The following is a 27,642-nucleotide window of genomic DNA, read 5'->3' on the forward strand; positions in this document are numbered from 1 at the left end:
TGGAAATAATAATTAATTGTTTCTACATATATAATTTTTCTAAAATTTAATTTATATTAATTATTCATTTGATGATAATTCATAATATCAATTAAATATCATTAGCTTTTCCACTATTTTTTAATAATATTCAAAATATTGTTACAATAAATAAATAAATAATAATAATGATATTTTAATTGTTAATCTATAAGGTACTCTATGTCACAAATCACAAATTCATTAACATTTTTTTTTTTTTTGATTAAAATAAGGTTCATTGCTATTTGTTTTTAAATTTCAATTTACTTTTTCTTTCAATTTATTTAAATTAATTATTCAAATAATTATTTTCTTAAACTATATACATAATAATGACCATGGAATATTTTTGAATTCTAAAAGCGATGATTAATTTTTTTTTGTTTCAATAAATAAATAAATAATTTTATTAACTATATTGCTTGTTTTTTTTAATTTGGTAGATTAATGAGAGAAAATTTTATTTTTTAATTTAATTTAATTACTGACCGGCAGAAATATATTGTCTAATATAATTGTTTTTTTTTTGTTTTTGGCAAGATAAAGAATAAAAAAATAAACAATGTCCATAAATAAAATTCAACAGCTTTAAATTAAATAGTAAATAAATAGATTTTAAAAATTGTCTATCAAAATATAATACAAATTAAAAATAAAATATTCAGAAAAATTGTAATGCACAACACTATTTATATTTAATTTTGATGGAATGATAAAAAAAATTTTACTTAAATAATTAAATATCTTTTTTCTATTGTTATTGTTGGAGTTGTTGTAAAAGTGGACAAACTTCAACCAATGGTGTACCGAGTACTTCTTGACATACTTGATTTATATCCGGTTCCATCATTAACGAAGAAATTTGATCTTCTGATAACATTTCCACACTAAGAAAAATAAAATTAATTTAATGTAGACTTTCCTGATTAAAACTGATTGAAACTCAATCGGATTTCTATCAGATTCAATCGGGAACAAACATTCAATAAGAATTGCTCGGGAACGTTCCAAGTATCCGACTGAATTTCAATTGGATTTAATCGGAAAAAAATATTTCTTAGTTTCCGATTCGATCTGATTGAAATTTTTGAATCGGAAAATAAGAAATTTTATTTTTCGATTAAAATTTTTGAATCTGATTTAATTGGAAAATAATAAGTTTTTTTTCTGATTTCTGATTACTTTTCAATCGGATTCATTCGGAACTTTCCGATTAAATTCCATTAGAATTTTCCAATAGGATTCAATCGGAGTTTTGATTAAGCGTTTACTGTTAAAAATTTTTCTTAAGATTTATAATTATATTGCGTTGCAAAGGATGAAATAAGATGATTTTAGACGAGAGCGAGGGCTGACCACCTTAAGTCTGAAATTGTATTTTATCCCGTGTCACGTTTCATATTTTTCGTATTATCTGTATGGGAGTATTCATGTCTGGAGTCAGTCAAAACAAGCTAATTATTGACTGGTAGCGCGGGAAAAAAATAATGTTGTATTTTAAATATGCAAATTCAAATAATTTAACAAAGAAAAAAAAGGCTTTTTATTAATCTAATAATTTTTTTTTTTTATTGGAACTGAAATTATTTTTATTTTCCAGACACAACTGTCAGTTTGGTTGGTTATTAACATGGCATATGTACTTAGAGGTTTATAATAAACCTGATCTTGACAGGGATGAAATTACGTCAGAAACTAATTTTGCGGGCGGAGGCTAATAGGTTTCTGTCCGCTAAATCTTATTAGTCTGAAATTGGGTTGTTTCGACTGACAACCAAGGCATTGAAACTCACGGTTTCAATGCAGGTGATAGGAAAATCGAATTACTTGAAATTATTAACAAGTTAAAATCAGTCAAAAATATAAAATATAAATATTTGTATGGATCGCAACTTATTTATATACTTTACTTTACATTAATTCAAATTTTCAAGACATAACTGTCATAAAAATTCAAATCAAAATTTATTTTATTTTATTCTATTTTGATAATTGGTTTTTTTTACTGTCCATAAGTCAATTAATTTTAAATATTTATTTTAACGATAATTGTTTATTGAAAAACCATAATTTTAATTGAAAATTTTCTTTTCACAAGTACAATTAATTTTAAAATACGATCAATCTCACAGGAAGATTTTAATAAACTTACAATCAACAAAAACTAATTAAGGGTTTTAAAAAAAAGTTAGTGGTGTATTTTAAAAATTTTCTGAATTAAAATCATATTGATCCTGAAGTTAGTAGGCAATTAACAATTTTTGTATTTTTTTTTCAACATCAATTACAAAAAAACTAAAAATATGCACAAGTAGAAAATTTAAAAAACTACAGATGCAATTTTTCGAATTATTTTTTTTTTTATAATTAATTACACCCGACATACACAGAAAAAAAATATTTCCCGGCGCAAAAAATATTTACTTGCCTTCAGAAATTTTTCGGAGTATGAATTGAAAACGGAAATTTTCTTGGGACGAGAGTAAATTTTTCGAGGGAGAAAAAATTTCTCGCGCCCGGAAATTTTTTCTAGTCAAAATAATTTTTGTTTTCACTTCATAATTCGAATTCATAATTTTCGTGCCAAGAAATCATTTTTTTCTGTGTACATTTTGAAATAATCCCATTGTATTTTCATACAAAATTATGCTTCAATTTTTTAACTGTATGAACAAATCGAAACTTAGGTAAAATTCATGAATTTTATTTAATTTTCACGACAATTATCGTTAAAAATTGAAAGAAATCTTAACAGATTATTGTAAAAAATTGATAATAAAAAAAATCTATTTTATGTCCAAGTATCTTTTGAATTATAAAAATCAATGTGAAAATATTTTACCTTGCTAAGCTTTCACTGTCAGATGTTTCTTCATCAGGATTTAAGTAACTCATAGTTTTTTCTAATGGACTAGGAACTTTTTTGCCTTTTAATTCAGCAATTTTACTATCATTTTTTTCTACCAATTTATCATCTTTATCAGCTAATTTTGGTTCACTCGATCGTCTTTCCGTTAAACTCGATATATTAAGCATCATCATTCCATGATTTAATAATTCTTTCATTCGTTCGCCAGTACCAGTATTCCACAGCATATCTAATGACTGTCTTCTTGCGGAATTACCTAAAAAATTTCAAATATAAATATGACATTACTTAATAAAATTAAAATTAAAAATTTTACCAGGAGCACAAGAACTTTCTCCATAAGCGGCTGAATTTCTTGTAATCCAATTTGTTAAACTACTATCTAATCTTCCCCGACATTTAGTCGAAGGACTTCGTGTAATTTCTGATTTTTTCAGATCTCCAATAGTCATTTCATTATTTTGTACCGTCGCAGGCAATGATTGCTGATGACTTAGACGTTTTTTACTAACGTAAGCAGGATCTTTATTTTCACCAGCAATTATTGATTCTGGACTTAATTCACTAGGCAATGGTTTGTATGGAATTTGATCATCATCATCAGAATAAACATCATTATTATAATAAATATCATCTGGTGAATTATTTAAACTTATTTCAGTCCACTTTTCATTATTTTCTGTATTATCATTACTTTTATTATTTGTATGTTTATCTAAATGATTATTATCCTGATTAAATTTATTTTCTGATGATTTTGATGATTTCAATTCATTAGAGCCAGTTTGTGCTGAATTTGATGATGATGACGATGCTGTTACTGATAATGACGGTGATGTTATTAATTCTGATAAACGTGAAGTTGATACACTTGTTTTTTGTGGTAATTGAGTGTTTCTTATAGTTGATAATGAGGCTATACTTTGAGGCCTTTTACGTTTTATATATTTACGTGGTTCCGTTGATGGTAAATTTAAATTACTTAATCCTAAGTACTCTGTTGTGTCTTGAACCTTAAAAAAAAATTATTTTTTATTATTTTAAACATTCAATTTTTAATATAAATATAACGAGCAACCTGCAGTCACTACGTGACTGCCATAATATCAATACTAAATTTATAAAATACGCAGAAAAAAAAGGTTTCTTGCCGCAAAAAATTTTAATTTGTACCTAGAAATTTTATGCACTATGAATTAAATACAATAATTGTCTTGGGGCAAGAAAAGATTTTTTTGGTCAAGAAATAATTCATTGCACTAAGTAATTTTTTCTAGTTTTAAATAAATTTTTGTTTTCAATTCACAATGCAAAAAATTTATTGGAGTAAGTAAAAATTTTCTTTAGGCGAGTAAAGATTATTTGTGTCAAGGAATTGTTTTTTTTTCTATACAGACTTTTTTGGCTTTGAGAAGCTTCCTAAAACCAAAAGGGAGTATAGAAATCTGTCATTTTGGAATAAGTAACGCGATATAAATAATATAGATATATATTCAGTGACATTCAGTCATATTTAGTGACAGAATAATTAAAATATTAATTTATTTAAAGAAAATAAATACGATCGTCTTTTTTTCCGCGTAATTTAAATGTAATTCGAATGATATATAGAAATCTATTTATCTCAATACTTGGCAATTAAAATGAGTTTAAACTATAAAAAGGCACAAATTCAAGTCAAGAACTATCTAATGATACCAATTTTAATAACATTAACTAATTCTATCATATAGATATGGTGGAAACAAAATTTTCCTTATTCTCTTAATAATATAGATAATTGAAATAATTACTTTAGTAGATATTGAAGATGTAGGACTTATTTTATCAGGAAGACGAAGATATTCATCGCTTGTATAATCTGTACTGTCTGGTGATCCTGTTATGCTTGATTCTGAAGAAGATTCGGGATTTTTTTTTGTATTACTATGTTTTGAATTTTTTTCTTTGGAATCTGCGCTGTCGTATTGCCTTGTCTAGTTGTAGAAAATAAACATTAATTATGAATATTGTAATTAGTCTATAGTTCGTAGATATATAAAAATAATTTTGAATTATCTTAGAATTTTACATAGAAAAAAGAAAACAGGAATAATTGCTGTTCGAACGAGCATTTATTACATTTTCAAATAGTACCGCAGCGCTTCATAAACAAAACTTTAAAAGTTACAGTTTGGTACCGCGCAGTAAAATTTACATTTTAAGTAACCTTAAATTATACTTAAATAGTGAGTTAATTGAAATCGTTAATTCTTTTAAATATTTAGGAGTAATATTTAACAGCACACTTTCGTGGTATTTACAAATATCTAGTATTAAGAAACGTTCTGCCTATGCGCTGTACAGAATTCGTATGAATGACACGAAATAGTGTTCTGATCGATTTTAAGAGCTTGGCATTAAAATGGAAATAACTAGAAAACAATGCAGAATTAAAAAAAAATTTATCAGAGATAATTTGTAGGAAATAAAATTGTCTACAAAAAAGATCCTATGGCATTTTATGATAAGTCCGATAGTTTCGCCGGAAAATTAAAAAGATCTCGAAATTTACTCTAACTTGACTTCGAGGTCCAATAACTTTTGAACAGATGGATTTATCAAAAAATGATAAGAAACTTTTTTTGTAGAGCGTTCAATTCCCTACACAAATGTATGCTGGGCTTATTCGTACAATAAGCCATTGCCGAGGTAAAAAATTCCAAACTAAAAAAATTTTTTTTCCCATGTTATTTAAATGGGAAATCGAATTTTTCGATGCGCTAAGCTTTTAATTGACTTAGAATTTTTTTTCAAGCAGGAATATTTTTTTTGTTCTATAAATTGTTAGTTCTTCAGGTAGGACAGAAAAAAAAAACATCGCCTAAATATGAAACACCCTAATATATATGTTTTATATAGTTAAGATTATACTTAATAACTAACTGTATTATTCTTTTGATATGTGATCATAGGGAGCAATTGCTTCATGATCTAATAAATAAATAAATAAATAAATAAGTATGAAATATTACAGTTTGAAAATGTATTAAGTTTACTTTCTCACACTATAATATTTGATGAAAATTATCAAAATAACGATTTTACCGCTATAAACTGTAAATTTTACATTTTCAGTTAGTAATATTTGTGTTTATTCTTTTCAATAATCTAGTTTAAATAGTGATAGAACCCACTACGAAATGTAAATTTTTTTATTGTTTTCTATCTGAAACGCAATTCTTTGTTTTTTTGTTTCGACAAAATTAATCTAGTAAACATTAATATTAAATATTAAAGTCATCATGAATTATAGGATATACTATAGTACAATTCAAAAAGGTACTTGTTGCTCTGTCAAATGACAGCGGAGTACTCAAACAAAATCGTTCGGAAATTTGGAATATAACAATTCTAGAATATCTTTCTTACTAGGGACACTACAAATAGTAGGCGCGATCTAGTGGCGAGCACCGAACTACTCCCGCTGCTGCTGCCTAGCATCGGTGACTTTCCCCTTCTCCATATCGATCTTTTCTCCTATGAAATTTTTTCTCTTGGCTTAAGCAACTTTTGTTATCTTGGTCGGAGAATACAAAAATACTTGCGTGAAAAGAATAGTACTTGTTCCGAGAAATTTTATGTTTTTTAACCAAAAAAATGCAATATTGCTATAAAGAAATAATATATCCTTCTCCAAAAAAAATATCTCTTACTTTAAGAAATATAAACTCTTGAAACAAGTGAAAATTTTTTGATTTAAGCGTAAAAATATGTTGACGTGAGAAAAAAAATTTTGATTCAAGATAAAAATTTGAAGATAATTGTTTACTTGGTGCAAGTAAATTTTTATTTTCCGAATCGATCAAAAAGAAATTTCTTGAATCAAGAATATTTTCCTTGATTCTAGTTAACTGTTTTTTCTGTGTATAACCTCTAATATTGAGGCATGGGTCTTGGCTTAGTGCAACGCGCACTCACATACTATTTCAAAAATGTTTACGGACAATTGAATAGGATTAGTATTTTCGTACATTCAGCTAATTGCCGTAATACGGTCTAAAATTTCAATATCTAAAATGTAAAAGTTACAAATTCAAATGCAAGTGATTTCATGGAATTGAAACACAAATTTTCAATTTTCAATCTTTAATGAATGGTTGTCAAACTACAAAAGTTAAAAAAGTAAATTTTTAATTTTATGAAACTTATTAACGATATTTTAAAATGTAGTTTTACTATTTTTACATTTTAAATAGTAAAAGTTCGTGAACCACTCACCAAATTTCTTATTTGATACTTTAATTTTTACACAACGGCTAAACTGTAATTTTTACAGTTTTAAAGAGGAATAAATGATTTTTAAAGAAAAGAACTTTCTGTGAGCAAATAAAGGTCATAATTATTTTACATTTTGTTGATTTCGATTTACATTTTCAAACTGTAAATACTACTGCTTAATTTGCAAATAATTTTATACAGGATGAAATTTAAAAATCACAGTATACATTTTAACTTTTGTAATTTTTAATACGACGGGCTTGTTTTTACATTTTATTCTGTAACTATTCCACTTTTCTTTTTTCCTTGTAAAATAATTCTTTTCAGTTTATCATATTACGGATTATCAATTATATACTTTGTGATAATTATTAATTTATATTATTATTAAACACTTACTCGATGAATTTCATCACTTATTTTTTCTAGATTACGCAGCGCTTCAGCATAAGTCATTTTAGCTTCACCAACTGAACGTTCTAATTCACTTACACGTAATTTTTGTTTCTCTAACGCTTGATGGAACTGCGCTTTCATTTCATAATAAGGTCTATAAAATTAATAAACGAAAATATTTAATAATAACGTAATCATTATTATTACTTAATTTTTTTTTTTTTTATTACCATCAAGACTGAAATTAAAAAATAATTTTTAGACAGTACTAGTAAAATTTTTAACGACTAGATAAATATAATCATGCGGCACAAAATATAAAAATAAATATGTAATAAAAATGGTGAATAATGCACGCGAAAAATTATATTGTTTTTTTTTTACCATAATATTTAATTGCTTATAATTTACTATTCTACTTACAATAATAGCAAGTTGTGTTGGTAGGCGATACTATTTATCAGAAGCAAACTGCGACGTGCACCCAAACTGTCAAGATGAATATATAAACGAAAAAAAAAAAAAAACAAACAAAAAGAAATAAATCAAATATATTCTACAGAAAAAAATGTCGCATAATTGATTTTTTTTTGGAAAACCAAACAGCATTTACTAATTAATTATAAATAAAAAAAACTAAAAGTACATTTAATTTTTTTGTCAATTTGAAAACAAAACAAAATTTTATTATTTATAATTCCACATGCAAGCATTCAAAAAACGTTTTAAATAAATAATAAAAATAATTAAAAAATGAAATGATAGAGTTTTTAATATTATAAAATTAACTGACCTTGATTTAGTAACTGATCTTTTCAGTTCTGATTGTAATCGTTGAACTGTGTATTCTGCATTGTGATAAAGTGCAGTCATATGTCGGTGTTCAGCTTCTGAAATAGCCCGTTCATGCTCAGACTCATTAACTCTTTCAGTTGCATGATTTAACATTTCCTGAAAATAATTTTATGATCAAAAAACAAACAAACAAACAAATATAAATATAACGGATAATTAAATTATAGCTGATTAATTAAATAGAAACATGGTAACCACAGATTTTTGAAACTGAAATTCTCAGACTTTTCCAGGTATTCCAGTCAAATAATTAAAAAATTCCCGGACCATACGTAGTGATATTAAATCATAGGAAATATTTATTAAATTAAAAAAAAAATGGTACAAGTCAGTTCAATAAATAATCAATCCTTGTCGTTAAATGAAACTTTATGTTATTTTTTGTCAATGCTCATAGGTTTTTTAACTTCCTGCTAGGAAAATCAATGATTTTCAAAAAGTTCGGGAAGTTATTGATTTCACCCCGATTTTCGAAAATCGATTTTTCATCAGATGTCGACGTTTTGAGATCCTAGGAAGCTATTCTGACTATTTTCAGAATGATGTCCGAGTGTCTGTATGTATGCATATGTGTGTGTGTGTGTGGGTGTGTGTGTGTGTGTGTGTGTGTGTGTGTGTGTGTGTGTGTGTGTGTGTGTGTGTGTGTGTGTGTGTGTGTGTGTGTGTGTGTGTGTGTGTGTGTGTGTGTGTGTGTGTGTGTGTGTGTGTGTGTGTGTGTGTGTGTGTGTGTGTGTGTGTGTGTGTGTGTGTGTGTGTGTGTGTGTGAAAGATCTATAACTTTTTAGCTAATGAACAGATTTGGATGGTTAAGGCGGCAATCAAAAGAGCTTGTTGGCCATCAACTTTCCTAAAAATTTCAGATCATTTAATCGAGTAGACTAGAAATAATTTGTGAATTACGGAGAAAAACAATTTTTTTTTTAGTGTTTTATTGATTCCTCAGAAACGAGTTTAACGATCGACTTCATAATCTAATCAGCTCTGAAACTTAATAAAACGCGTCGATAGCTGCCTTAACCATCCAAATCGGATAATTTGATCGAGAGGTGTCGTTGAAGAAACAAATGGTACAAAACGGTTTTTTTCCTTTTATGATTAAAGTGACTCATCCGATCAATTCCAAAATCTAATTAGCTCTAGAACTCAATATAATGCACAGATTGCTACATCAACCGTCTCAATCGGTTATAATTAATTCGAGAGATATCGTTGAAGAAATAAATGGTAAGAAAAGATTTTATTCGAAAACAATGGCACACAAAAGTATTTTCGAGCTCGGAGAGCTTGAGAATGTATTCACAACAACGTTTTCGCGCTCAAGGAGCTTGAAAACAGCAAGAAGTATTGGGGCTGGCCTGTAGGGTCAACCGATGGACAAATTTTTTTTTTTCGGAAAGGTTAAAAAAAATTACTATCTGAATTAAATAATTTGAATTTTTGAATGTCAGATTATTGGCAAGTTTAGAAAAGTGATAAGCTATGATCGCATATTTTTTTCAGAATAAAATAAAATTTGGAAACGAGGTTATTGCAAAGCCGATAGAAAAGTTTCGAATTCTGAATACTAGGTTCGAATGTTGACTCCAATAAAATTATTCCATATCAACAGAATTTGCACACCCCGATTGTATTTATTACAATAAAATTCTATAGTTATAGAATCAATTCATTTAATTGTTCATAATTAATTATTATTGGTTATCGATGACTATTTATTTATTTGATTTATCTCAAATGTATTGTTGGTTAAATAAAAATAATACACGAGTAAAGGATTATAATAAAATGATATCAGCTACATCTAAATTCATCTAATCTTCATTACAAGTTTTACTGAAACAATTATAATTACTATCTTCTAATATCAATGCATAACTAATAATTATTACCTGAGAGAAATAATAAATAATAATGAAAAATTGACTTTTAAGTAAATATAGATCTAGGCTATCGGAAATGAAAATTTTGATAGAATTTAAAAAACATTGATGCCGGTGAGATTATTTTTATAAATTAATTAATTATCAGATAAAATCTATCATAAACATTTAACGATAATAAAAAATAGGACTGATTTTTTTTTTATCAGTATGTTGTCAAGAAATCCGTACTTAGAACAAACAATTTTTATTTTATTATATAATATGATAGTCTCGAATTGCAAACCTCAAGCGCGAAGCTGCTGAGTGTGCTTGCAATCGCTTTATTTTATAAAAAATAAAAAAATTAGTTTAATAACTTAGAAACTAAAGAAAAAAACCGAAAAAAATAACTTTTCCACTGAAAGTTTTTAAAACAAGTCAAAAACGTTTGAAATTACTGCATTTAATTGAATATTTGTTTTAAAAATCCCGCGTTGTCAAGAGGGCGCATGTACTGGACTTTCCTTAAATGTAAACCTTCTTATAGGGTATAAATTTGGTAGTGTAAAAATATAAAAACGTAGAGAAACAATATTATATAGTAATAAATATATAAAATTTATTCAATTCACATTGGTATTTTACTATAAATATAATTAAAATTTCTTAAAAATAAAATAAAAGTAAAAAATTAAATTGATATGTACAAAATCTGATTAATTTATCACTCGTCAATTTCAGAAATCGGTCATAAATTTAAAATGACTATTAACATTATAATACTGGTGTCTATTTTTCAATTAGACTTAAAATTACAAATACTTACAAGTAATTGATATAAAAAACTAAGTTTCAAAAATTTGTATACAAATATTATAATTACTGAGTGCTAATTAGTTAAGAAATCGTGACTAAATCATTATTATAAAGAGCTTAAAAATACTCTTTAGTATAAATAATTAAACGTAATTAACAATTTAACGAAATAATTAAACTATTACTTATTCTCTAAGATTTAAACATAATAAAGGCGCACGTAACTTGTCGACACCAATAATTCGCCATCGAAGAATTTCGTTTCAATAACGACATTTCCACTGTAACAAAAAAATATAAATATTTAATAAACTTTTTTATTCAATAATTAAATATCAAAGAAATAGCAAAATTTTTTGATCAATTGAAAATACTGGAAATAATTTAAGCGGAAGAAATTAATAAAACGAATGTAGGTTTTGTTTTGGAACAAAAGTATTATATTTTTTAGTAAATTTTTTAGAAACTACGTTAAGAAAAGTATTGCAACTAGACTTTCTCTACTAATGTTATACGGAAATTTACTCGAAATAATAAAGAAAATCTGATGAGAACATGAGATGAAAGTAAGCAAATGGCGCCTCAGATAAGTCACGTATTGTAAAATAATAGGAGATTACTAACATTTAGGTACTGTATGAAATTAAATTCTTTTGAAGCAACGCATTATAATAATTAAAAATAAAGTACGAAGCCATTTTTCTAAATATGATTATTAATTATAACTAAAAAAATAAAACATACCTTAGAACATTTGCCGGCATCATTTGACACTCACGCGCAGCCTGAATTAGAAACTGCCAGGTGTTTGTCGTGTCTGGAATCACGAAGCCGAACTTAGAAGACCATTCCTCTAGAAGAAATCCTTTGTAAAAGACCTTCTGCTCTAATCGGAACTCCCGCAATGGCTCAATGGAACTGAAATTAATCTCCCTTATAACTGCCGCGCAGTTCAACATTTGCTTGGGAACACGTGCTTCGTGCTCAACATCCGGATTAGATCTAGAGAAGAAATGAATTTGTTTGATTACTAAATTATTATCGAATAAGTTTGAAGAAAAAATATATGATTATAATTAAGAATTGACACTTACAAATCCTGATTTATTTTCCATAAAATTTTTCCCGTCTCTGCATCTCGGAAAGTCATCCAATTCCTGTAAAAATCCGTTATATTAATTAACATTTATCTTAAGCATTTACAATTAAAAATTAAAAAAAAAACGACTATCAAAAGAAACTTACACTTGGAATTTGTCAAGAATATTTTTGCTTCGACACGACATTTTGATGAAAACTTTCGAATTTATAATTTCGAAAACTGAACTATAACTTTAGTTTTTAAGTAAGTAAGTACGTGATACTGCACTGAGTGTCTAAAGAGAATTGACCGAAGATTACGCTTCGAGTTTGTAAAAGAACATGGCTGCCCTGGTGGCCAAAATATTAAGCTTTGACGAAAGAGGGGGTAACCAGGCGCTGTTTTGCGGGCAAAACCTTAACAATATCCAAATTCCATACGCAATTAAAATTATCAAAGCTGCCGACATGTCGCTGAAACCTGTATCCTCCATCTTGAAGCGACTATCGAAAAACTTTCAATGAAATAAAATGTAGACCTGTGACGCGTTTAATTTCCGATGACGAAAAAGAATTTATTATTTTAAATCTCAATACAATTTCGTCAAAAATCATAAAAAAAGGATAGAATATAAATGTTTAAAAATTCATCAGTCATCTGATGTTACTTGTCAATGTATTTTTGCAATATTGTATCTTTTTTTATCATTAAAATATTACTTTTTACAGAACTTAAAAAAAAATCCGTACATATAATTATTCTACACGCTCCATATACTTTCATCTCTTGGTGTGAAATGTACTAGTTTGTTCTATAAGTTACTAAATACAGAACTGTAGTTGAAGCGACAGAAGCCTTATCACGCATCATGGCCATCACCGAACTGAGATAGACGACATTTACGCACGGCATCGAGTTGCATACAGAAATCTTGCTGTCAAGTTTCTGCAGCAAATTTACGTCAAATCGCGGACATAATGGAATCTGGGATATATCCCGAGAGACAATATTATTTGATAGTTAAAAATTTTTTTTGTATTTAATAAATTACGTACTATGATTATAAAATGGTCAAAACTTGACAGCAAGATTTCTGTATGCAACTCGATGCCGTGCGTAAATGTCGTCTATCTCAGTTCGGTGATGGCCATGATGCGTGATAAGGATTCTGTCGCTTCAACTACAGTTCTGTATTTAGTAACTTATAGAACAAACTAGTACATTTCACACCAAGAGATGAAAGTATATGGAGCGTGTAGAATAATTATATGTACGGATTTTTTTTTAAGTTCTGTAAAAAGTAATATTTTAATGATAAAAAAAGATACAATATTGCAAAAATACATTGACAAGTAACATCAGATGACTGATGAATTTTTAAACATTTATATTCTATTCTTTTTTTATGATTTTTGACGAAATTGTATTGAGATTTAAAATAATAAATTCTTTTTCGTCATCGGAAATTAAACGCGTCACAGGTCTACATTTTATTTCATTGAAAGTTTTTCGATAGTCGCTTCAAGATGGAGGATACAGGTTTCAGCGACATGTCGGCAGCTTTGATAATTTTAATTGCGTATGGAATTTGGATATTGTTAAGGTTTTGCCCGCAAAACAGCGCCTGGTTACCCCCTCTTTCGTCAAAGCTTAATATTTTGGCCACCAGGGCAGCCATGTTCTTTTACAAACTCGAAGCGTAATCTTCGGTCAATTCTCTTTAGACACTCAGTGCAGTATCACGTACTTACTTACTTAAAAACTAAAGTTATAGTTCAGTTTTCGAAATTATAAATTCGAAAGTTTTCATCAAAATGTCGTGTCGAAGCAAAAATATTCTTGACAAATTCCAAGTGTAAGTTTCTTTTGATAGTCGTTTTTTTTTTAATTTTTAATTGTAAATGCTTAAGATAAATGTTAATTAATATAACGGATTTTTACAGGAATTGGATGACTTTCCGAGATGCAGAGACGGGAAAAATTTTATGGGAAATAAATCAGGATTTGTAAGTATCAATTCTTAATTATAATTATATATTTTTTCTTCAAACTTATTCGATAATAATTTAGTAATCAAACAAATTCATTTCTTCTCTAGATCTAATCCGGATGTAGAGCACGAAGCACGTGTTCCCAAGCAAATGTTGAACTGCGCGGCAGTTATAAGGGAGATTAATTTCAGTTCCATTGAGCCATTGCGGGAGTTCCGATTAGAGCAGAAGGTCTTTTACAAAGGATTTCTTCTAGAGGAATGGTCTTCTAAGTTCGGGTTCGTGATTCCAGACACGACAAACACGTGGCAGTTTCTAATTCAGTCTGCGCGTGAGTGCCAAATGATGCCGGCAAATGTTCTAAGGTATGTTTTATTTTTTTAGTTATAATTAATAATCATATTTAGAAAAATGGCTTCGTACTTTATTTTTAATTATTATAATGCATTGCTTCAAAAGAATTTAATTTCATACAGTACCTCCCTGGTCAAAAAAGAGAATTAAAAAAGATTAAGCCATGTAACGTGGCCATTTAAGAGAGGTTTGGCAGTATTAAAATGGATTAAAAATATTGAAAAATTAATTCTTTTTAATTCTCTTTTTTAACCAGGGCTAAATGTTGGTAATCTTCTATTATTTTACAATACGTGACTTATCTAAGGCGCCATTTTGCTTACTTTCATCTCATGTTCTCATCAAATTTTCTTTATTATTTCGAGTAAATTTCCGTATAACATTAGTAGAGAAAGTCTAGTTGCAATACTTTTCTTAACGTAGTTTCTAAAAAATTTACTAAAAAATATGATACTTTTGTTCCAAAACAAAACCTACATTCGTTTTATTAATTTCTTCCGCTTAAATTATTTCCAGTATTTTCAATTGATCGAAAAATTTTGCTATTTCTTTGATATTAAATTATTGAATAAAAAAATTTATTAAATATTTATATTTTTTTGTTACAGTGGAAATGTCGTTATTGAAACGAAATTCTTCGATGGCGAATTATTGGTGTCGACAAGTTACGTGCGCCTTTATTATGTTTAAATCTTAGAGAATAAGTAATAGTTTAATTATTTCGTTAAATTGTTAATTACGTTTTATTATTTATACTAAAGAGTATTTTTAAGCCCTTTATAATAATGATTTAGTCACGATTTCTTAACTAATTAGTACTCAGTAATTATCATATTTGTATACAAATTTTTGAAACTTAGTTTTTTATATCAATTACTTGTAAGTATTTGTAATTTTAAGTCTAATTGAAAAATAGACACCAATGTTAATAGTCTGTTACATACTGGAAAATCCAGGCTTACGAAAAATTACCAGGTTGGTGGCGTTAGGGTGTCAATCGACCCCAGGTGCACCCGTTGCTGAGCTCTTTCTAATTTTTATGTATTTTTTTAGGGTTCGAGAATTAAAATAAAACATTTTAATTATAAGAATTTGAATATATTTTAAATATTAAAATTTTGATTGGAGCCAGTCGGTCTCCGGACGTATGTCCGGGGCCTAAGATGTTCATCGGCTGACTGGTTGCTCTAGATTTTTATCCAGAGTACAATGAAATATAAAAATTAATTATTGCGACGTTGCATCTCAGGTTACTCTGGTGAACACCATCGTGGCCCGAGTCTCATGCATCGTCATGAGTTTGGACTATTCGCGAGCCACGGCGATTCTCTTATCGCAAGAGATTTCCGTTACATTGTTGGCGGTGAAAAGAAATAATTTCGCCAACAAAGTAACGATTTATTAATTTATTTATGATTCTAAGAAGTGTCGAACCGTTTATTCGCCCACCGCGGCGGATAAATAATTCGAGACTTCAAAAAAAAAATTTCTAAAATTTTTATCTAAATGTAATTAAAGCCAGAACGTAACACCTCCCGACTTAAGTAAGTCGCGGCGCTTTAATAAAATCGGTGCGACTTCTGATCATAAATAAAGTGGCTCGATATAAATTTAAATTAATAATATGACTGACTCTATATAAACTAAAGGTTAAATTTGATTTTGAATACTGTTATAAAAAAAAAAGTTCTTAGCTTTAGTATTTTAACCTAAACCTGAGATACAACGCTTACATGAACTTTCTTGAACTAATATTAAGGAAATATAAGTTTCTTAGTAGGACTGATTCAGTTTGGAGATCGACAGCTGTATTAGTTGAATTATTGACGTTGGCTGGCAAGTGATCTGTCTTGATGATTTTAAAGTCTGAGGTTGATATCTAATTGCTGTTGGTCCTTGGATGCAACTCGAATGTATCAGGCCCATTTGGGAGCATCCCAGGTCACATAACCTTAATGTGAAGTTGGTCGTAGTTGCAGTCGACTTTCCTACTGTTTCTGACAACCAGTGGAAACCGATGATCTGCATCAGTGTAGTCATCTCAATGTGTACAAATTTTATTTTTGTACACTTAAAACGTATAATATCCACAACATCATTGATAGAACTCAAAGTTCTTGCGGCGGTCGGTTGCACGACAGACCCCAAATTTAACTTCCACACAGGCGTCATTTGATAATTCTTGACGTTCTCTGAAGACTGGCCGTGAGTCGCACATCTTGTCAACGAAACTGAATCAGTATGTAAAAACCCTATTTTTACTGTAAATAGCAATTTAAAATTTCGGTTAATAATTTTTCGTCGTTCACGGTCAATAGAAACGCCCAGTTTAAAATAATTAGCATTTACACGAGTTTGATCTGCTAATAAACTCCTTTTGTCTGGAGGAACCTTTAACTTAATTTTAAATTTCCCCTTTTTAAAATTCATAATGCGAAAACCAAACCGTAAGCACTTTTTCGTCATCATAAGTTTTACCAGAACATCATTGATTAACGATATAATTACAATCATATATTTTACCAAAGTTGAGCGTGCAAACATTGAGGCACCATCAAAATTTTTGAAGAAATTATTATTACAATTCAAATTATCTTGGGAGTTACTTGTTTTAGGAGTAACCCACGACGGCAAGCAATATTCCGAATCCAATAACTTAATCATATTTTTAGCCTCTGGCGAATAAGGCAACTCATTTTTAACTGGTGAATCCCCAGTTTTAACGCGATCAATGTCAAAAATTTTCCCGAATTTAAAAAGCTCGATGTCTTCAACCGACGATACCGGACCTTCCGTCTTTGCGAGTACATTATGCTCGTCGATACGGCCATTCATTAACTTGGTATCCCACGTGGATCGAGTTGATCGGTCAAAATAAGCTCCTGAACTCACAAGTGCAGGCAGCTTTATAATTAACGCGGGTTGCTTTATGCCCAGAGTATTTTTCTTAACAATTTTAACCTCACTAGTAATACTTTCATCAAGTGAGCACATTTTCATTACTGGATTCAAGTTGCACAAAATGTTAATAGTATTGTTTTCTGATGGTACGTTTGAAGGCTCAACCTTATCGCTTTTTCTCGCAGTGGTGAGCTCAACCTTTGATAATGCTGCTATCAAATCTGTAACGTTTTTGGAAGTCGTTTCCCAATCAATTAATAACGCTTGAGAAACAAATAATGACTTCATTACATTTTCAAAATCGTGTAGATCAGTAAAATACACATTTTCAATTATTTCGCGCGCAGAACCTTTGAATTTATTCCGGACCAGTAGCAAAAATATACATTGGCTTGCTGGTGGAAGTATAGAACATTCTCTCTTACAAGAGCTCATAAAATTTAGAACAGTTGCGCTTGAACCGCCAAAATCAGGAATAAGCGCAAGCGCCTTCGTGACTGATAATTGAAACATTATAAAAATTAATAGTTTCCAAATTAAACCAAATATTTTATCTGCCAACAGCGATTAGTTATGCACCTTAACAATAATTAAATAATCGATTAAGAAATAAATAGCCCTCATAAATGTGAACAAATTTGTTAAGTAACCTGTCAACTTTCTCGAATAAGTTCTTCAAAATTAAAATAATATCGAACCACAATAAAATTAATCTCGATGTCTTGTGCGTACCCATCCGAAAACGCCTCGGATAAATCTACGAAGTCGACCAACACACGGATTCGCTTCGATATAAATTATTTTCAGAGATTGCAAATACCTTCGTTTTGCAATTCCTAGTTTACAAAACCCTTCTCGGCGTCTGACTAAATGCCCTGACACACCGATACTTATAGGGTACAAACAAATGGCCTGCACAGTAATTATCGATTAACTCTATTTGAGGAAAATCGAAATGAAATCGCGTTTAAATTCAGAACTTATCCGTTTGACAGGTTATTTAACATCCTCCAATTTAGTTAATAAAATATTTAGAATTGTAACCACATTACTAATGGCGTCAGATGAATAATAGTGCATAATTAACTCAACCAATGTACGTTTCGGCTACAATAAAACCAAATTCAAAATTTATTTACAAGAACTCCGTAGACGTTTCGAAAACAATTGTCAAATTCGAATAATTATTTTTTAAGAAAAAAAAAATAAAAATAAAATTAGTTTTTACATACAGCTTATGCATGTATTACAATTATAAAGTATTCATTCAGTAAAGAAGTAATTAAAAATTTAATTAACACAATTAAGATGCTTCATTTCAAATTAAAACATAATATTTATAAAAATTCACTGCTAATACTGAATGTAATTATTCAGGAGTAATAATAACGCGAAATCACAAAAATATTCACGATACACCATATGACAATTTTTTTTTATAGTACCACTTTTAGAAATATATCTTCTTGCGGAATAACGCCGTATTTTTGCAAGTAAATCCGTCTCAAGTTTATTAAGACCGCAGCGACGCTTATAAGAATATTTGTAATTAAATATCACGAATATTTTCGTAATAAGTTATATAAAAAATTATAAAGTCACACAATATCGCGTATATTTGCACGTAAGCATGTGACAATTTCATTGAGTCCGTAGCAACACTTAAAAAAAAAAAACGTTATTGAGTCTAATGCAGAACATATTTGATTATCAAAAAAAAAACAGATTTCTGCCGACAGCTAGAAAGCTTCTTGCGCGTGGATTGGAATGTAAAATGAATTAGGATAATCTTACTGATTGAGATCTAGTGGAGTAATTAATCCTTTGCTTAATAATACACGCTCACTGTACACATATTTCACTGCATATTTTAAAGTAACACACTGATCAGTTCACTAAAAATCAACCTTTAATTTTGTTCGGCAGTAGCAATTAATCTGTCATGCGGCACCGTTTGATTTTTTTATAAAATATTAGTCCGTAGCAAAAATTTTCACTTTTACTTTGAAAATTATAGTTCAGCGGAATTTTCTTTACTTTGAACCCTTTTCCTGGAGGGAGAGAGCTTGCAACATCCTGGTCACAGCACCACTGTTACATACTGGAAAATCCAGGCTTACGAAAAATTACCAGGTTGGTGGCGTTAGGGTGTCAATCGACCCCAGGTGCACCCGTTGCTGAGCTCTTTCTAATTTTTATGTATTTTTTTAGGGTTCGAGAATTAAAATAAAACATTTTAATTATAAGAATTTGAATATATTTTAAATATTAAAATTTTGATTGGAGCCAGTCGGTCTCCGGACGTATGTCCGGGGCCTAAGATGTTCATCGGCTGACTGGTTGCTCTAGATTTTTATCCAGAGTACAATGAAATATAAAAATTAATTATTGCGACGTTGCATCTCAGGTTACTCTGGTGAACACCATCGTGGCCCGAGTCTCATGCATCGTCATGAGTTTGGACTATTCGCGAGCCACGGCGATTCTCTTATCGCAAGAGATTTCCGTTACATTGTTGGCGGTGAAAAGAAATAATTTCGCCAACAAAGTAACGATTTATTAATTTATTTATGATTCTAAGAAGTGTCGAACCGTTTATTCGCCCACCGCGGCGGATAAATAATTCGAGACTTCAAAAAAAAAATTTCTAAAATTTTTATCTAAATGTAATTAAAGCCAGAACGTAACAAGTCATTTTAAATTTTTGACCGATTTCTGAAATTGACGAGTGATAAATCAATCAGATTTTATACATATCGATTTAATTTTTTACTTTTATTTTATTTTTAAGAAATTTTAATTATATTTATAATAAAATACCAATGTAAATTGAATAAATTTTATATATTTATTACTATATAATATTGTTTCTTTAAGTTTTTTATATTTTTACGCTACCAAATTTATACCCTATAAGAAGGTTTACATTTAAGGAAAGTCCAGTACATGCGCCCTCTTGACAACGCGGGATTTTTAAAACAAATATTCAATTAAATGCAGTCATTTCAAACGTTTTAGACTTGTTTTAAAAACTTTCAGTGGGAAAGTTATTTTTTGAGTTTTTTTTTCTTTAGTTTCTAAATTATTTAATTAATTTTTTTATTTTTTATAAAATAAAGCGATTGCAAGCACACTTAGCAGCTTCGCGCTTGAGGTTTGCAATTCGAGACTCACATATTATATAATAAAATAAAAATTTTCTTTTCTAAGTACGGATTTCTTGACAATATACTGATAAAAAAAAAAATCAGTCCTATTTTTTATTATCGTTAAATGTTTATGATAGATTTTATATGATAATTAATTAATTTATAAAAATAATCTCACCGGCATCAATATTTTTTAAATTCTATCAAAATTTTCATTTCCGATAGCCCAGATCTATATTTACTTAAAAGTCAATTTTTCATTATTATTTATTATTTCTCTCAGGTAATAATTATTAGTTATGCATTGATATTAGAAGATAGTAATTATAATTGTTTCAGTAAAACTTGTAATGAAGATTAGATGAATTTAGATGTAGCTGATATCATTTTATTATAATCCTTTACTCGTGTATTATTTTTATTTAACCAACAATACATTTGAGATAAAACAAATAAATAAATAGTCATCGATAACCAATAATAATTAATTATGAACAATTAAATGAATTAATTCTATAACTATAGAATTTTATTGTAATAAATACAATCGGGGTGTGCTAATTCTGTTCATATGGAATAATTTTATTGGAGTCAACATTCGAACCTAGTATTCGGAATTCGAAACTTTTCTATCGGCTTTGCAATATCCTCGTTTCCAAATTTTATTTTATTCTGATAAAAATATGCGATCATAGCTTATCACTTTTCTAAACTTGCCAATAATCTGACATTCAAAAATTCAAATTATTTAATTCAGATAGTAATTTTTTTTAACCTTTCCGAAAAAAAAAAATTTGTCCATCGGTTGACCCTGCAGGCCAGCCCTAAAACTTCTTGCTGTTTTCAAGTTCCTTGAGCGCGAAAACGTTGTTGCGAATACATTCTCAAGCTCTCCGAGCTCGAAAATACTTTTGTGTGCCATTGTTTTCGAAAAAAAACTTTTCTTACCATTTATTTCTTCAACGATATCTCTTGAATTAATTATAACCGATTGAGACGGTTGATGTAGCAATCTGTGCATTTTATTAATTTTCAGAGCTGATTATATTTTGAAGTCGATCGTTCAACTCGTTTCTGAGGAATCAATAAAACACTAAAAAAAAAATTTTTTTTCTCCGTAATTCACAATCTATTCCTAGTCTTCTCGATTAAATGATCTCAAATTTGCAGAGTAGTTGATGGCCAACAAGCTCTTTCGATTGCTGTCTTAACTATTTAAAACGGTTCATTAGTAAAAAGTTGTAGACCATTCACACACATACATACAGATACTCGGACATCATTCTGAAAATAGTCAGAATAGCTTCCTAGGATCTCAAAATGTCGACATCTGATGAAAAATCGATTTTCGAAAATCGGGATGAGGACAATAACTTCCCGAATTTTTTGAAAATCATAGATTTTCTTAGCGGGAAGTTACAAAATTAAATTTTTTATTTTAACCACTCTAGTGTGTATGTATGTGTGAACGGTCTATAACTTTTTAACTAATGTACCGATTTGGATGGTTCAGGCGGCAATCGAAAGTACTTGTTGGCCATAAACTTTTCTGAAAATTTCAGATCATTTGATCAAGTAGACTCGAAATTATTTCTGAACTACGAAAAAACAGTTTTTTTTCTATTATGATTTAAGTGACTCATCCGATCAATTTCAAAATATAATCAGCTCTAGAACTCAATAAAATGTATAGATTGCCACATCAACCGTCTCAATAGGTTATAATTTGTTCGAGAGATATCGTTGAAGAAATAAATGGTAAAAAAGGTTTTTTTTCGAAAACAATGGCACACGTAAGTATTTTCGAGGAGCACATAAGTCTATACTTAAAGAGCTTGAAAATGTATTCACAACAATGTTTTCGCGCTTAAGGAGCTCGAAAACAGCGGCAAGTTTTGGGGCTGGCCTGCAGGGCCAACCGATTGACAAGTTTTTTTTATTTATTAAATGAATAATTTTTTATTTTAAATCTATGTTTTCACATAACTTACTCTGTAATAAAATATAAATAAACTTTTCAATTTCACTAGAATAACTTTCATAAATAAGAACGTTTTATAGAATATTAATAAAATATTAATCAAGTACGCGAATAATAAATGTAGTGAAACTTATTAGTTCAATACTTATGTATACTTTTAATGTTTTTGGTTTTTTAACTCGTCAATATGCATATTAATAGCTTGAAGATCCTGGCGATTGGTTTCTACTAAGACTTTTTTTTCTAACAGCCTTTTTAATTCTAACTGCTTCAATTTTTCACTATGGGAATCAATTTCAACTAATTTTATTTCAAGACGGTATTACAATCGCATTCGCGCTGCGCCACTTTTTGAACAGTTTTGACAGAAAAAAAAAATTTATCGGATTTTTTCAGTCAAAAAAAAAAAAAAAAAGTAAAATTTTTTCCAGCTTTGTGATAAAATTCCCTGACTTTCCTCTATTTTTTCCAGTAGGGTAGAGGCACCGTTTGTGGCCACTTTAGGGCCAGTTTTGGACATTTAAAAAATTCTAACAAAATAATCTATCAAAGACCCAATAACATAAACAATTTTTTAAATATGTCTATCCCACTACTAAAATGAAAATTTTATTTTTCACTTTTTCATTCATTAAAATAAAGGATGAAGTGTCCAGAAATGGAGCAGTGGCCACAAATGGTACCTCTACCTTATATGTATAATTCTCTGACATTTCCAGGTTTTCCAGAAATATGGCCACCATAAGATATTCTCTAGTGAATTATTTATACGAAATAGACGCAGGAATAGAATCTTCTGGCTAGTAAATGATTATTCAATCTCTGTAAACTTCTTTAGCGGTTCTTTGAATATTTCTAAGAAGACAATTCATTTGAAAATTAAAGATTAAGTAAAAATTGAGCTTAGGAATTAAACTAATTATAAAATTTTTCTTTCGCACTGTGATGGTGCTACAATATATTGTACGTTTATATAAATTGTAGAAAGCGTTTATAAATGAACAAACAATTATAATTATTTGTTTGATGAAATCGATTACCTGCCACGCGTGATCAAAACACCTTCCTTCCATTCTAAGACCTTCTTCTGCAAGATATACCATTTCTTTAGCTGCCGCATGTTGCCCATTGGCTCTTTCAAATCTAATAGCTGCTTTTTGTGCATCTCGAAGTGCCTAAAAAAATAGAAACCATTGAAGTAATTAAACAATTAATTATTAAAATAAATGAGTTAAAAATATTATACTTAGACAATTATGCAAACAAAAATTAGAGATTCATTTATTTATTTTTTTTCTTTAGGACAAAATTAATAAAATTATAAAACATTTTGTTGAGTTGCAAAAAATAATTGATGATAAATTAAAGCAAATGTTATACAGAATGTCTGGGGAACTAATTTTGACGTATGTATAATTTATAATTCTATTGGAGATTCGATCAATATATACTTAATATTCAATTATTAATAATTTGTTTAATATATTCACTGACCTCTTTAGCTTTAAATCGAGCGTCATAATAGGGCCGAGATTTTTCAATACAGGTACCAAGTTTTTTTGATAAGTTATCAATTGTCATTGTTGATTCACATAATAATTCTCTGAATGTTGCTCTTGCTTCCTATAAAAATAAAAGATAATCAGCTTAAGACCATTCACAGACAGTGTTCCCCACTTTTTAAAAAATTTCAATGACTCAGCTGTCATTGTATCAAAACTTTATCAATTGATTAAAAACAAAATGAATGCATTAATTGAAAAAAGGACAACGTAGTCGCAATTTAGCTGAGATATAGATTTAAAAAAAACTCCTTACAGTTGATATCAATTGAGAGTTAAACAAAATTTGATGATACTGAAGTTAGCCGACGTCTAATAATTTTTTGATTTTTAACGATAAATTATCAAACAAAAATATTTGAAAAAATTGCATGTATAGATTTTCAAATTTTCTACATGTCGATATTTTTATTTTTTTTTATTTTGTAATTGATTTGTTGAAAAAAAAGTCCGGAAATTGTTAATTGTCTGTCAACTTCAGGATCATCTAAATTTGTTGAATAAATTTCAGTAAAAATCTTCATGTCAATTTTATAATTCAAATTTTAAAGTTCTGTAGGCTAAAATTTATTCAACAAATTTCGTTTAACTCCTACTTGATGACAACTGTAAGTAATTTTTTTTAATTCTGTATGAATCGTTTATTTGAGAAACCCCATAAGCCATGTTTTTTACGAAATTGGGTTTTTTGCATTTTTGGGTTCTTTGGATGTTCCTCTATAGAAATCAATCAAAATATGCATCAAATCAGCGTTTAAAAAAAAAATTAACAGGGTGAAAGCAATTTTATTTAATTGAGAAACCCCATAAGTCAATGACTAAAATAAACATATGTGGTTTTAGTTTTACAGAAATAATTTTTTTTTTTTTTTATTTAAATTCGCGCTTTTTGGGAAATTAATTTCAAATGTTGTTTTATTGTTGACTGTTATATGACCAATTAAAATGTTTAAATTAATTATAATTTTTTGTAATTTCTGAGTTTCAGAGTTCAAATACACATTTAATACTTCATTTTATCAGTGTAATAAATGATTTGAGTGGAAACATTTAAAAAAACAATGATTTTATAGCTTTTTTTCCGTTTGGTTGAGACGCCCCATAAGTCAATCAACTTTAAATAATTTTTTCAAGTAGTTTCAGTTAAAAAATTAAATTTTTCTTGATGGAATCTTTTCCAGAGACGCTAACATTACTGTATTCAATTATTTATTTATTATTTTAATGTCAAGTTTTTCCAAAAAAATGTTTTTTGTGTTTCCTGAAAAATTTTGTTTTCTTGACTTATGGAGTTTCTCAAATAAACGATTCAACATCTCAACGAAAATACGACACGTTGTCTTTTTTCCAATTAAAGTTTCAATTTTGTTCAATTAATTCATAAAATTTTAATACAATTATGACAGTTGAAAGTCATTGCATATTTTTAAAAAATTGACACTGTCTGAGAATACACTTAAATAATTAAAAACTTTCAATTTTTTTAAACTTTTGGACTGTAATTCCTACTTAACATTCAGTAACAATTACGAGTAATTAAATGCTACGAAAGAATTTCAAATTTTCAATAATAATTGCAAATTTGTTCGAATTTTTTTATAATAATCTTATAGTTGAAAAATAAAAGTATATTTTTTACAAATATTATAATGGTCCGATTAAAATCAATTGTAAAAAATATGTAATTTAAATTTTATTATTATTATTTAAATTATAAGAATGAAAAAAAAATACTTACGTCTAAATCAACCTCAAGTTTATTAATGTTGTCAGTGGCAGTATTTAATCTTTCAAGTTCAATCTTAAATTAAAAAATATACATTGTAATTAATAAAAAATGTATCTCAAGTATTGTCATAAAATATAAATCTATAAAATAATTAAAACAAATAATATTTTATTAGATTCACAAAATAATGATTTTTTTTATTACTTGCACTCGAGGATCTACTGCATCATCGACTTTGTCATCATCGTTGGCACTTTCTGTCAGATTACGTTCACTCATAATTCATTTATTATTATTATTGTTATTATTATTTAATTTATATTATTATCAATTACACTAATTAAAACTTATATTAATTGAAGTACTATTATTTACAGTATATTCATAGCCACCTGTATCATTGACTTTAGACGTCAGGTGGCCATGTTGGAATATGAATTTTCTCTCTCTTTCTTTCTATTTCTCTTTCTCTCTCTCTCTCTCTCCCCTTATCTGTTACTAATTTATTTGATCTATAAATTAATTGAATTAAAAATCAATGTTCTTTCGTTCGTTAGAAATAATTTTAAAAAAATTCAATAAAATTAAAAAAGTTTTGTTTATTTAAAAATATAAAAAATAGAAATTTCAAATTATTTAATATTTCAAATTCAAAAATGTAAAATATAAAAATTTTTGTTTATTCAAAAATATTCTTTTTGTTCAATGAATTCACAAGTTTTTTTTTATTTAAAAAATTTACTAAAATCAAATTGTTAATAAATATTTTGATATTTATTTCAATTGTATATTTTAGATTCGATTTTAGATTTCGGTTATATATTTTGATTTTTAAATTATTTTCTTCTAATATTGTGTTTATTTTTTTGAAAATCAAAAAAATTTTTGGTTGCCTCTATTTGAAAGTTCAATCAGAATAATAATAATTCAAATTTTATTAATTTACAATAAAATTTATAATACTTGAAGTTTTCATGTAAAAGTAGAATATTTTGCACAAATAATTAAAAGAATACGAATTTTCAAATATATGCATTTAAAAACTTCTATTAAATATTGAAAATGTAGCTGACGCAATTGGCAATTTTTAAAATTTTTCAATCAATAAATAAAATGTAAGAAAATTGAAAATTAAAAACTGCGTATTTAGATATTTTATTTATTTATTTATTTATTCAAAATTTAAAAATTATCTCATGTATCAGACATTCATACTCAGTTTAAATATTTAATTTTTTTATTTGAAAATTATTGATGAAAGAATTATTAGATATTTGTTATTTTTACTGTCGTTAAAATAACACACGATAAAAATTTATTATAGTTCATTCTACAAATAAGTAAAATATATCTTTGTATACAATCTCATAAAATATAAGAATATGAGTGTGAATGTGTAGTAGATGTGCGATAATTTCTAAGTGAGAATGTAGCTGACATTTAGCAATTTTTTAAATTTTAGAATAAATGAATAAAATTTAAGTGGAGTAAAAATAAAAAATTCATATTTAGATAAATGCTAGATCTGTACGCGCATTTTTTTCAATTTCATAATTTGTTTATTTAAAATTAATAAATTGTCATGTCTGCTACATTCACACTCATGACAATTTATAAATTTAAAGTAAATAAATAAATTAAAATAATGAGATTTAAAAAAATGCGCGTACTGACTTTTAAAATTTTTTTAATTACAATTTTTTTCAAATTTTTATTGGACTTACATTTTATTTATTTATTCTAAAATTTAAAAATTACCAAATGTCAGCTATTTCACACTCATAAAATAAGACAGTAAATTTAGCGAACATTCAA

At 28.0% G+C, this 27,642-nt stretch overlaps 3 protein-coding genes across 4 annotated transcripts; 1 reads left to right on the forward strand and 2 right to left on the reverse strand.

Moving 5' to 3' along the window:
- Positions 1-479: 479 nt before the first annotated feature.
- LOC130664808 (SH3 domain-binding protein 5-like) lies at positions 480-26,275 on the reverse strand. 2 transcript variants are annotated; one of them, XM_057464911.1, is made up of 11 exons: positions 26,032-26,275; positions 25,837-25,899; positions 24,031-24,159; positions 23,577-23,711; positions 8,340-8,497; positions 7,970-8,035; positions 7,550-7,700; positions 4,684-4,866; positions 3,207-3,903; positions 2,864-3,146; positions 480-908 (listed from the first exon to the last, which is right to left on the reverse strand). In XM_057464911.1, exons 1-11 carry the CDS (start codon positions 26,104-26,106, stop codon positions 779-781), a joined length of 2,070 nt encoding a protein of 689 aa, XP_057320894.1. In that variant the 5' UTR covers positions 26,107-26,275; the 3' UTR covers positions 480-778. The 2 variants fall into 2 exon arrangements, with proteins under 2 accessions (XP_057320894.1, XP_057320895.1); XM_057464912.1 differs by lacking the exon at positions 7,970-8,035 and having other exon boundaries at positions 481-908.
- On the reverse strand, positions 10,999-13,789 carry LOC130664811 (retinal rod rhodopsin-sensitive cGMP 3',5'-cyclic phosphodiesterase subunit delta-like). Its single transcript, XM_057464916.1, has 4 exons — positions 12,325-13,789; positions 12,174-12,236; positions 11,824-12,081; positions 10,999-11,360 (listed from the first exon to the last, which is right to left on the reverse strand). Exons 1-4 carry the CDS (start codon positions 12,363-12,365, stop codon positions 11,279-11,281), a joined length of 444 nt encoding a protein of 147 aa, XP_057320899.1. The 5' UTR covers positions 12,366-13,789; the 3' UTR covers positions 10,999-11,278.
- LOC130664810 (retinal rod rhodopsin-sensitive cGMP 3',5'-cyclic phosphodiesterase subunit delta-like) lies at positions 13,564-15,515 on the forward strand. The gene is made up of 4 exons (XM_057464915.1): positions 13,564-14,015; positions 14,104-14,166; positions 14,259-14,516; positions 15,114-15,515. Exons 1-4 carry the CDS (start codon positions 13,975-13,977, stop codon positions 15,193-15,195), a joined length of 444 nt encoding a protein of 147 aa, XP_057320898.1. The 5' UTR covers positions 13,564-13,974; the 3' UTR covers positions 15,196-15,515.
- Positions 26,276-27,642: the final 1,367 nt, after the last annotated feature.

The sequence above is a fragment of the Microplitis mediator genome, chromosome 3 (genome assembly GCF_029852145.1).
Source record: "Microplitis mediator isolate UGA2020A chromosome 3, iyMicMedi2.1, whole genome shotgun sequence".
NCBI lineage: Eukaryota > Metazoa > Arthropoda > Insecta > Hymenoptera > Braconidae > Microplitis > Microplitis mediator.

What these genes read in the sequence shown, in the direction of transcription:
- LOC130664810 (XM_057464915.1), top strand. Translation starts at nt 13,975, where the DNA reads ATGTCGTGTCGAAGCAAAAATATTCTTGACAAATTCCAAGT. An exon ending in ATTCTTGACAAATTCCAAGT is followed by an intron (nt 14,016 to 14,103) that starts GTAAGTTTCTTT and finishes GGATTTTTACAG; the next exon opens with GAATTGGATGACTTTCCGAG. An exon ending in ATGCCGGCAAATGTTCTAAG is followed by an intron (nt 14,517 to 15,113) that starts GTATGTTTTATT and finishes TTTTTGTTACAG; the next exon opens with TGGAAATGTCGTTATTGAAA.
- LOC130664808 (XM_057464911.1), bottom strand. Translation starts at nt 26,106, where the DNA reads ATGAGTGAACGTAATCTGACAGAAAGTGCCAACGATGATGACAAAGTC. An exon ending in CATCTTCAATATCTACTAAA is followed by an intron (nt 3,904 to 4,683) that starts GTAATTATTTCA and finishes TTTTTTTTTAAG; the next exon opens with GTTCAAGACACAACAGAGTA. An exon ending in AGAAAGTTCTTGTGCTCCTG is followed by an intron (nt 3,147 to 3,206) that starts GTAAAATTTTTA and finishes GAAATTTTTTAG; the next exon opens with GTAATTCCGCAAGAAGACAG.
- LOC130664811 (XM_057464916.1), bottom strand. Translation starts at nt 12,365, where the DNA reads ATGTCGTGTCGAAGCAAAAATATTCTTGACAAATTCCAAGT. An exon ending in ATTCTTGACAAATTCCAAGT is followed by an intron (nt 12,237 to 12,324) that starts GTAAGTTTCTTT and finishes GGATTTTTACAG; the next exon opens with GAATTGGATGACTTTCCGAG. An exon ending in TGGAAAATAAATCAGGATTT is followed by an intron (nt 12,082 to 12,173) that starts GTAAGTGTCAAT and finishes TTTCTTCTCTAG; the next exon opens with ATCTAATCCGGATGTTGAGC.